We start from the raw sequence: 11,437 nt of genomic DNA, 5'->3' as shown, positions 1-11,437 counted from the left end.
GTGCGTTTTCGTGTTCGTTCCGAAGACATGAAGAAGAGAAGACAGTGCCGGTAAAACGTAGGCGAAGATGAAGACTCACACACGAAGAATCTTCGCCTTCGTCTACTATTCTCCCCGGTCCCTTCCCCATCTAATTTACCTTATCTTCACAGCATCGCGGGATTTCCGCTCCCGTTAACCCCTGCGATGCTGCGTTGGATAACGGGAGCAAAAATCCGTAGGGTAAAGGGCTGTGCAAGCGACCAATAGGCTCACTCGCACGGTCCCTTACCACTAGTTGCTAGGCATAAAAAAAAAATCAACCTGGGACCCAGCTGCAACAGTTAAAAGTCCGTGCCAGCGACCAACAAAGTCGCCGGTACGGACATTTAACTTAGAATAAGTAACTTACTATAACTTCGGACACAATGCTGCCCTCTGTTGGTTTTAAATTAAGTAGCATATGCTTGAAATCCAAAGTTATTATGCTACTCGGTGTAAAACCAACAGAGGGCAGCATTCTGTCCGAAGATATATTAGACATATGTGGCAGTGTGTTCATTTTCATTTATTAATTATTTAAATAAAATATATCCCCATGATCCGCTGGTCTTGCAAACTCTTTTTTTCTATTTATTTTGGGGTTTTTTTGTATTAAACTGTTAGACGAAAGCATCATGGGAATGTATTTTATTTGAATAAATGCAAATGAGCTTACTGCCACAGATGGCTAATATATGTTCGGACAGAATGCTGCCCTCTGTTGGTTTTACATTAAGTTGCATAATAACTTTGGATTTCTTTCAAGCATATGGAACAATGCTACTTAATGTAAAACCAACAGAGGGCAGCATTCTGCCTGAACATATATTAGCCATACATGTTCGGACAGAATGCTGCCCTCTGTTGGTTTTACATTAAGTAGCATTGTTCCATATGCTTGAAATCCAGTTATTTATTATGCTACTTAATGTAAAACCAACAGAGGGCAGCATTCTGTCCGAAGACATATGGCTAATATATGTTCGGACAGAATGCTGCCCTCTGTTGGTTTTACATTAAGTAGCATTGTTCCATATGCTTGAAAGAAATCCAGTTATTATGCTACTTAATGTAAAACCAACAGAGGGCAGCATTCTGTCCGAACATATATTAGCCATCTGTGGCAGTGTGCTCATTTGCATTTATTCAAATAAAATATATTCCCATGATCCTTTCGTGTAATGGTTTAATACAAAAAACCCCCCAAAATAAATAGAAAAAAAGAGTTTGCAAGTTCGACAGAATTAATGTCTGCCAGTGCGGACATTTAACTGTTCCAGCGGGGAGACCAGCGGATCATGGGGATATATTTTATTTAAATAATGAATAGATGAAAATGAACACACTGCCACATATGGCTAATATATCTTCGGACAGAATGCTGCCCTCTGTTGGTTTTACTCTGAGTAGAATAATATTCTGCCCGAGAATATATTAGCTATATATGGTAGTGAGCTCATTGGTCCCCAGCAGGAGGCCCCCTGCTGGCGACCAATAGAGTTGCAGCAGAGCTTTTGCAGTACGCGTTAACCCCGTATTAACCCCTTAACCGGAAAAAATGAAGAAAAAAACGAATATTCGCCCGAAGAGAAGACAGGAACGGGCGAATATTCGCGGAATACGAAGATTTTTTTTTGACGAAGACGAGCACGAAGACGAACACGAAGAGCCCCCAAGGTGCCCAAGTATAGGGTATACGGCATACCTGAGGAGGACGGAGTGACATATCTGGGGGTATAAGGCATATAGGGTATATAAGGCATATGTGGGGAGGGCAGTGTGGCATGTCGGGGAGGGCAGTGTGGCAATCCTGGGCTCAAATATGCATAACTGGGGGGCAGGTTGGGGAAATAAAAACAAGAAAAAAAATTTATTCTGCCGTTTGTTTTTAACATCCTATGTTACTTTATTAAATAATTTAAAATAAATGACAGCTGTGACTGTCTCTCATGTATTACTATTGGTGTTATTTGTACTTCTTATTTCTTTGAAAATTAATAAAAAACTATTGAAAGTAAAATAAATGAAATTTTTTTTTTTTTAAATCCGATTAATCGAAAAAATAATCGGCCAACTAATCGATTATGAAAATAATCGTTAGTTGCAGCCCTACTTTAAAGTTGTATTTATGTGTAAATATGCCACATTTATGCAATTCATTATTACACCTGCTACATTGATGTGATATATAAATAGTGAGCTTTAGTGTTTGATTTGATAATTGTGGAAGCTTAAGCTGCTACAAGATGTTTCTGCTTCCCTGCACAGATATTTCCGCCAGGAGCTTGAGCGTCTCGATGAAGGGCTGCGCAAAGAAGACATGGCTGTTCATGTACGACTCGACCATGTGTTTGAAGACTCGTACAGAGAACTTCACCGAAACTAAGTGTCCTAGTGTGAAAATGGAGGGGATTTCTGTTGTGGGACGTGGTTGATAACCATCATCTAATGCGGTGGTGACCCTTAGTAGGGAGCTTTTATCTTTCATTTGCCGTTTATATTCTAATGGACACTGCAGCAAAGTTTCCTCTTTACTCTTTGTAGGTACATAGTGTTTGAAGGTGAGGAAGGTCAGGATTCCGGTGGGCTGCTCCGGGAATGGTATATGATCATCTCCAGAGAGATGTTCAATCCCATGTATGCACTGTTCCGCACATCTCCTGGTGACCGTGTCACTTACACCATCAACCCTTCATCGCACTGTAACCCCAACCACCTCAGCTACTTCAAGTTTGTGGGTCGTATTGTGGCTAAAGCAGTATATGACAATAGACTGCTGGAGTGTTACTTCATGCGGTCCTTCTACAAGCACATCCTTGGCAAGTCTGTCCGGTAAGTTTGACCATCTGCACATAACTCGCATTGTGCATTAGTGTGTCTGGTGGGTTAGGATGGGTCCGCCAAGCAGCTTTTTAAACGGACTGTGGCATTAAAATTAAAAGTGGAGTATCGTCCCTCAAACGCATCGTAGCGGAGAGTTCTATTTGAATGTGATCTACAGTTCTGTGTCTTTGGTCCAGGTACACAGACATGGAAAGTGAAGATTACCATTTCTACCAAGGTCTTGTCTACTTGCTCGAGAATGATGTCTCCACACTGGGATATGACTTGACGTTTAGCACCGAGGTAAGCGCGCATGCAGATAAAGATGCAATGGTGGGAAGTGTCGCTTCAACAGCTATCTGCACTGGTCTTTAAAATGATTTTCAACCGTGTGAGATCCTTTTTTCTGTCCTCACATTCTGCGCTGATTGTGTCCCTTTTTGGTGTTTTTTTGCTCCGTTTGTCCAGGTTCAAGAGTTTGGAGTATGTGAAGTTCGTGATCTGAAGCCTAATGGGGCAAACATTCTAGTAACTGAAGATAACAAGAAGGAATACGTTCACCTTGTGTGCCAGATGAAGATGACAGGTACATCAATGGCTTTGTGCTTCATGGTGATTGTTTAAGCTTGATGCTTTCTCCGCTGCTTGTTTTTGTAATCGGCTTGGGCAATGTCTTTCTGCGTCAGGTGCCATTCGCAAGCAGCTGGCCGCTTTCCTGGAAGGATTCTATGAGATCATTCCCAAACGTCTTATCTCCATCTTCACGGAGCAGGAACTGGAGCTACTTATTTCCGGCCTGCCCACAATAGACATTGACGATCTGAAATCCAATACAGAGTATCACAAGTACCAGTCCAACTCCATCCAGGTAAGAACTGAGTTCCAGTGATTGAGATATGTTTGACAAATTAACTATTTTTGTATTCATGATTGGTCTGGGAAATTAATTTAAAGCTCCCTTAGTAAGCAGCATGTTGCCTTAGTTATGGTCCGCTTAAAGGGACAGTATCACTGACACCCCTATGATAATAAAAGCATATTAAAGTACTCTGAGTAACCCTAACCCTCTGAGTACTTTTTTATACATTCTTCCAACGAGGGGATGATAAACCTACCTGACACAGATTGCTGCTTAGGCTGTCTGTCTGTCTGTCGTATTCAGTGTTCCCTCTAAGCCGTGCGCTTGTGCGCGCACACATAGCTTTTTAAGAGAGCGCACACGTCCAAAAATTGTGCGTACAAAAGTATATAAAAAGAAAAAAATAATATATTTTTTGAAACTTTATGCGGCACAGATATTGTGCGCACAAAATTTTTGCTCTGTGAAAATTTTTGCACAAGAGAAATTTTCTGCGCACGCCAACTAAGAAAAATTAGATGGAACATTGATCGTATTCGCTAGTCATATGTCCGAGGTCTGTCCCTAACACCAGTAATGCAAGTTTTCATACTGCTTTGGAAACACAAGCCTTTATTAATCTGTGCCGATTTGTTGAAATTCTGCCATAAATCAGCAACGACTCTTTAGTTTAATGCTCTTCCGCTTTCAGTACTTTAGTATCTTCCTGAAGGTTAGTCAAGCCAGGAAACCACCTGAAGTCTTTAAAGTCAGGTTCATCTGAACTCGCCGTTATCTTGAGCCAATCTTATCGCCAGGGATGTGGAAGTGACCCAAATTACTGTCGATGCTCAATCCTGGCTGCTATTAAAACTGGTTCTAGACGTTCAAAGCTTTTCCTCTCGTGTATTTTATGGTACGGTTGTAAATGTCAAACTATTCTGTGCTGTCTTCTCTCACAGATTCAGTGGTTTTGGAGAGCGCTGCACTCCTTCGACCAGGCTGACCGGGCCAAGTTCCTTCAGTTTGTAACTGGAACCTCTAAAGTTCCCCTGCAGGGCTTCGCTGCTCTAGAAGGAATGAACGGCATCCAGAAATTCCAAATACACCGGGATGATTGATCTACAGATAGACTGCCTTCTGCCCATGCTTGGTAAGAGAAAAATGAGGGACTACTCATCTGTATTCTAGAATGTCCGTGGGTGACTCTGTAATCGTATACATTATTCATTTTGACCCCTCTCTTAGAGGACTTTTCACGATATATGTTGTACGTCTGGCTTTAAATTATCAATATTTTCTTACAGTTTCAACCAGCTGGACCTCCCAGCGTACGAAAGCTATGAAAAGTTACGTCACATGCTGCTGTTGGCCATCCAGGAGTGCTCAGAAGGATTTGGCCTGGCTTAGGACGCCCTTACCGTGCATTCTTTTCTATTACTGGACTTTAGTGAGAGAAAAAAAAATTCAAGCCATGCATCAATCTTGCTCACCCTGCTGGCACCACGAAGAGGAACTTGCCTTCTGAAGATGCCGCCTGTCTCAGATCCCTTCCGATGGTGAACTTGTTGCGCTGAGATTTGGGAAAAATAATAATAAAAAAAAAATTGATAAAAATGCCGCTCTGAAGGACACGGAGAACGGAGAGAAGCAGGGGGGAAATTATATATAAGTATATAAATATATATTTTTTTCTGTTTTGCTTTTCAGTTTGCTTAAGGATGAGTTGTGATGCTCAACTTTTTCAAAAAGTAAAGTTCAGATAGCAGGGTAAAAAGAAGCTGGTGGAAACGTTAAAATAAAGATGTGAACAGAGGGGGGAAAAACTAGAGCACTCTCGTTAAGAAATAGCCACTATTTCCAACGCTATTTTTTTTTCTTTTCAGCTTCAAATAAAATACAGAGGTGTTTACCTGTAAATAAACCACTGAACCTTATTGATGCAGTTTTTCTTAATGCCCCTCTTTCGGTTGGTGCTCAGAGTATTGGATGGGGCGGAAAAGATGGCGGGCAGACGAAAGAGTTTAAAAGGCACAGCAAGTCATGGGAAAAATCAAAATTTTGAATCGGTTCAGCCCAAGTTCATTCTGTTCAATACCCCCCCCCCCCATTTTGTTTCTCCCCGTTATATTTATTCAGTCTTTTCTCTTCTGATTGGATTTTGAGTTTGGATTGCTAGACTTATTTTTTGTGTTGGGATTTTTTTTTTTTTTAATTTTCTGAAATCAAAATAAAAATGAAGAAAATTTTTAAACCTAATACAAGGTTTCTCTGTAAGTCTTCAGATACTAGGAAGGCCGAGACTGTTAAAGGGGGGGCTGCGCTGTGATTAGGGAAGGAGGTTGCAGGTAGTGGTCGGATTGAGCAAACCCGGCAGTTCTGCCAGACCTTATTCTCAGCCTGTCATTCCTGGTACACATCTCACACGCTGTGCACAAGATATAGGGATTAAGCACTTGCGTCAACTAGACCATTCAGGAGTAATTAAAGCAAGTGTTTGAATAAAGGTTTAGTTTGAAAACCAACAGGTTATGTTTTGTCTTTGTTGGAATAAACGTATCGTGCCATCTCCAGCCCCCTTATTTCCGTGCTATCGTTTAAAGTCTTTTCTGATGTCGTGTGCAGAGAATTTTTAAGTCTGCCACGATCGTTTAAACTTAAAAACTCCATGTCGAAAGCCACGATTTTCTAAAGGGCTTTATTGTAATGCCTTTTAACCTGGGACTATACATGAGCTCTGCAATCCCCGGCTCCGTGATATCCCTCATCCGGTGTTACACGGGACCAAGTTCTACGGGAAAACCTGAGCTAGATCTGTGAAATGGTTACATTTAATGCTCTCCTCCGTCAGCCGTTCTGTGTAGAGTGCGTGCGCCTGTATAACTATGGGGGGGGGGCTTAAACCTTCTACAGGACTAAAAGTGACAAATGGACATTTTATAGCCAAAACATTTTTTCCTATCCCCTCTATGGGTACAGTTGAGAAAAAAACAAAACAAAAGTCATGCTTCTAACGCACCAGACGTTTATTTTGAGATCTGTTGTGTTGCCGGAGTCTTTCATGTAGTGAGAATGTGGTAGGTACGTGGAAATGCCTCCCAGTAAAGATTAATACATTGAAGAAATGTAAACTCGGATAGGCAGGGGCACAGGGGGGCCATGTTGTGCTGTAGTTACATATACTTTTTAGTGTAGGTGGATAGGCGAAAGGCTTAAAATAGACGATGCGTGTAGGACTTGGTTCTGTCCGTCTCCTCCTGCGTTATACGGGCCTAGCCTTCGTTTCTGAATATTTGAATGAGTAATGAAAGCCTTTAGCTTGTACCCAGTCGATGCCGTGGGTGTAGCTGCTGTGCTGCCCCTGCAGATACCGTCCGTTCAGGTTTGAGTGATGGCAGCTGTTATACCACCAGCCTCCGTAATACGTATTCGCACGTTTGCCTGGACTGGAATCTCTGTCCTTGGTGGAGAAGGGCATGTCGGCATGAACATCCAGGGAGTTTCCTAAAGCAGGTAAAACAAAACCATTTAACCAGGTGCTGGAACCAAAGAATATCATCATCCGGAGATCAATGATCTTGGGGAAGATACATGAGGGATTCCCGTAAAACAGATGCAGCGCATCATTTATTCTCCTACAGCAATGGAGACACCCACTTGAAGGTCGCCATTGTAGGAGATCATGATATTTACCTAAAGCAAGTGTTTGAATTAAGGTGCGACCTGCTTTATGGCAGCGCATGTCCTTAAATGCCTGGCCGTGGCGTACCTGCGTTACCTGTAGCGCTGGGCCGGGCGATGCCTGCGTTACCCATGGTGTTATACCGGGCCGTAGCGTTCCTGCGTTGCCCATGGTGTTATACCGGGCCATGGTGTTATACAGGCTGTGGCGTACCTGCGTTACCCGTGGTGTTATACAGGGCTGTGGCGTACCTGCGTTACCCGTGGTGTTATACAGGGCCGTGCCGTACCTGCGTTATCCGTGGTGTTATACAGGGCTGTGCCGTACCTGCGTTACCCGTGGTGTTATACAGGGCCGTGCCGTACCTGCGTTACCCGTGGTGTTATACAGGGCCGTGCCGTACCTGCGTTACCCGTGGTGTTATACAGGGCTGTGCCGTACCTGCGTTACCCGTGGTGTTATACAGGGCCGTGCCGTACCTGCGTTACCCGTGGTGTTATACAGGGCCGTGCCGTACCTGCGTTACCCGTGGTGTTATACAGGGCCGTGCCGTACCTGCGTTACCCGTGGTGTAAGCTCCTAATAGCAATTTGTAATGTTCAGACTCTCCTAAAATTTTGAAAGACGCGTATTTGGCAAAATATTTTTTCGCTTCAAAGTCCTGTAGGTCGATGCGTAATTCCCACGTGCCTGAAAAAAGGTGGAAACGGGAGCCGTGTTAAAATAAGCTACTAAAAAAAATATAACTGATGTATATTAAAGCATATTTTGTCTGTGAATAGGTAATTGAGCCGACATCTATCCGTTAAACGGGAGAGACCGGGAAATGTACAGAACGCTTCAGGTGCCAAAAACGAGATGTACAGAAGAAATCATAGGCCTAAAATTTTATGTAAAAAGATCACCTGATGAGGTCAGCATATGAAGATTATCATTTCCCAACCAAAACTCGTTCAAAGTGCTGCCAAACCCCATCTTATAGGAATTCCAGTCCCCGAAAAAATCCACCGAGCCGTCCCACCGTCTCTGGAAAACCTGCACAAAATAAAAAAACAAAACACTGAGATCAGACATCCCCCGTTTATAAATACATTCATTAACATGCCAACCGGAAAAGCAATACGGTATATATTTTTTTACTTTAATTATTTTTTCCCCCAAGTATCTTGAAAACTGTCATGAAAAAATTTTTTTTTTAATCACCGACAATGACCATTGTAGAACCAGATTTATTATTTTTTTTTTATTTTTGTGCTAAAACATTTTTCTCCCCTATATATACATATATTCCTAGAGGGAATTGTCTATCTTCAAAGAAGGATGGACATATAGATATAAGTATAACTATTTCTTGGCTTTTATCACTTTCCTTTTTTTTTTTTTTTTTTTACATCACAATTGTGTTTTTTGGGGGGGTCACATATTGACGATTTATTATACAAATATATTTTATATCTATATGATATTTGACACACTTCATATATTAAATAGAATATATTTATTAATATATATTACATTATAATATTATATTTATTAAATACGTTAAATTTTCGTACTGATTATATACCATTGTGAGATTTTTATGAATGAAGAGCATTGGATCAAACGGTAAATGGAATATATATTGTAAAGATATTTTCTACATATTTCATCTTCCCTGCTGAGCACTTACGATCCAGCCTCCGCCGTCGGTGTGCATATCACACAACACCTTCAGGGGCCGTTTGCCATCCGGGTATATTGCGTACCAGTCGCTTAGAACGCTTCCCTGATCCAGAACCTCCTTACAGTTCCTCGGAGCTAAAAGCGAGAATTAAAAACACAATACGTCAAATAGTTGCATTTATTTGGATTCAAACCCAATAAGTAAGCAATAATAACAGTGAGTTTGCTGTATAACAGGAAGAATATAGAATACAGAGGTAATAAGTACGTTACGTGGATTCATCCAATAAACAATAAAATAAAGATAAAACGGATCCAATGAACGGGCATTAAAACACTCTGATTGTCTGGTTGTGTTAGTGTGAGTGCCTGGGTGTGTGTGCTTTAGTAAAAAGATTGTGAGGAGAACCGGTGTGTCCCAAAAATAGTGTGTGCTAAATAAGGAAATCTCTAAAAATACTTCCCTTTTGTTTTCTCACAGCTGCCTCCTTAAAAACAACTCTCTCCAGGTGTTGTAAAGTATAGGTTCAATTTCAATAGGGGGCGCTCATGTAAGAAAAACAAACGAAACAACAATAGTGTAGACCGTTCAGACGATACGGTGTTAATTATATTGCGTTAGTTGCACTCACAACAGTGCTGAAGATTTGTGTCTGTTTCTCATTCCCGTCTCATAGCAGCTCGTGAAAAAGGTAGTAAATGGTTGCACTCACGGGATCCTATGCACATACAATTATGTGCAAGGTGCACTCAGGGAGGGGGGGGTAGGGGAAGCCCACGGTGTCCAGGATCCCTTCTCCAAATGTCGTGGAATTTCAGGTCCAATCCCCCGAACGCTGTGATACAGTGCGGCAACTTCTTCCAGCCAGGGAGCGGGAAAACCTGCCCCAGAGAATAAACAACTGCTGCTTATATTTAAAAATATAGATTTATTATGGGAATATCCCTTTTATTTAAATTTAAAAAAAGTACTTTAAGATATATAAAATATAAATCTGTAAAATTCAAACGATTAAGTGAAATAAAAAGTCTTTCCTCAACGCGTTTCGGCTTTAATGGCTTCCTCAGGAAAAAAGTATTTGATCGCTTCTTCCACTCTTTTTATGTGTTAATTCGTTGTATTTTCTTCCATGTACGCTAGATGGCGGTGCAACGTTGTTTCCCAGAACATGAGGACGTGTTGTACGTACATGTACACTAGGTGGCGCTGTTACGTCATTCCACAATACGTGTGGACGTATTGGAGGCTGGATGTGCGTACTGGCGTCATTCTGTTTATACGCGTCCCCATAGAAACGGCTTCTCCTTCTCCGTAGGGCTGTCTCTTTTCTTGGTGTTGCATCGGGTCCTAGTGTCCTGCTGTGCTGTGAAGTGCAGATGTTAAGCAATGACATTTGAAGACGGATTAACATGAAGGTAGTATAAACGCTATAGGATGTAAACGTTTAAGGATTTGATTGCATGAATGAGAAAACATTAAACGTGGATATATGAACTATAACTAAACATACTATGGGTTTTGTTTATACATAAATGTCTATATGAATCCAGGGAAAAGAGAGCAATAAGGGTGGAAAAGTGCCAAACAATAATACAAAATACGAAATATTGGAATTATGTATAATACATATAATACATATACAATGTCTATTCCCATGATTCAAAATTGATTAATTGAGAAAACAGGACATGAATTACAGTATCGCGGGACACCGTGTTTAATGCTTGAATTCTTAATGTTCCCAAGATGTTCCTAAATTCTTCCTTTAAGTGGTCTGATTGTTCTTCCCCCATACTGTGCACCACATGGACATTGTAATAAATAAATTACAAATTTGGTGGTGCAGGTGATGAATTTCTTAATTTCGTATGTAGTCCCTGTCCTATTACTGATAAAACTGTTTGTTTTCCTTGGTAGGTAGGTGCACATCTTGCACCTACCGCATGGGAAAAAACCAATGGGTTTCTTGCCCAGAAAGGTATTAAAATAAATTTCTGTTTTCTTTGTTGGGAGGAAAATGTTTTTCAAATTATTTGTGTTTTTTTTGTATATGATTTTAGGTTTTTCCAGTAAGAGGGGACCTAAAATGTAATCGCTCTTCAGGACATGCCAGTGTTTCCGCAATATCTTTTTAATGTGGTGAGCCTTAGTATTATATTCCTTAATTAATGAAAAACTTAAATCTTTCTTGTTCATATTATGTTTGGGCTCTCCTTTTAGTAGATGAGATCTATCCATTTGTTCCACTTTCTGTTGACTTCTCGCTAATAACTCTATTGGATAGTGTTTCTCCCTAAATTTACTTTTAATATCTGTGGTGTGTTTAATAAAGTCCTGGTCCCGTGTACAGTTCCTCCTTATTCTCATCATCTGTGCCGTGGGGATGTTATCTAACCATGCTGGGTAA

General features: G+C 41.0%; 1 protein-coding gene and 1 pseudogene across 1 annotated transcript; one reads left to right on the top strand and one right to left on the bottom strand.

Moving 5' to 3' along the window:
- Nucleotides 1-2,293: 2,293 nt before the first annotated feature.
- On the top strand, nucleotides 2,294-5,092 carry LOC149275849 (E3 ubiquitin-protein ligase HUWE1-like; annotated as a pseudogene).
- A 1,852-nt stretch (nucleotides 5,093-6,944) lies between these two features.
- Nucleotides 6,945-9,156, bottom strand: LOC149275848 (ficolin-1-like). The gene is made up of 4 exons (XM_089504230.1): nucleotides 9,037-9,156; nucleotides 8,270-8,399; nucleotides 7,920-8,054; nucleotides 6,945-7,186 (listed from the first exon to the last, which is right to left on the bottom strand). Exons 1-4 carry the CDS (start codon nucleotides 9,061-9,063, stop codon nucleotides 6,945-6,947), a joined length of 534 nt encoding a protein of 177 aa, XP_089360356.1. The 5' UTR covers nucleotides 9,064-9,156.
- Nucleotides 9,157-11,437: the final 2,281 nt, after the last annotated feature.

This window comes from Sceloporus occidentalis, unplaced genomic scaffold (genome assembly GCF_023333645.1).
Source record: "Sceloporus occidentalis isolate IW3139 unplaced genomic scaffold, rSceOcc1.0.p SCAF_262, whole genome shotgun sequence".
In the NCBI taxonomy this organism is placed as follows: Eukaryota; Metazoa; Chordata; class Lepidosauria; order Squamata; family Phrynosomatidae; genus Sceloporus; species Sceloporus occidentalis.
This window is presented reverse-complemented; position numbering and strand designations above follow the sequence as displayed.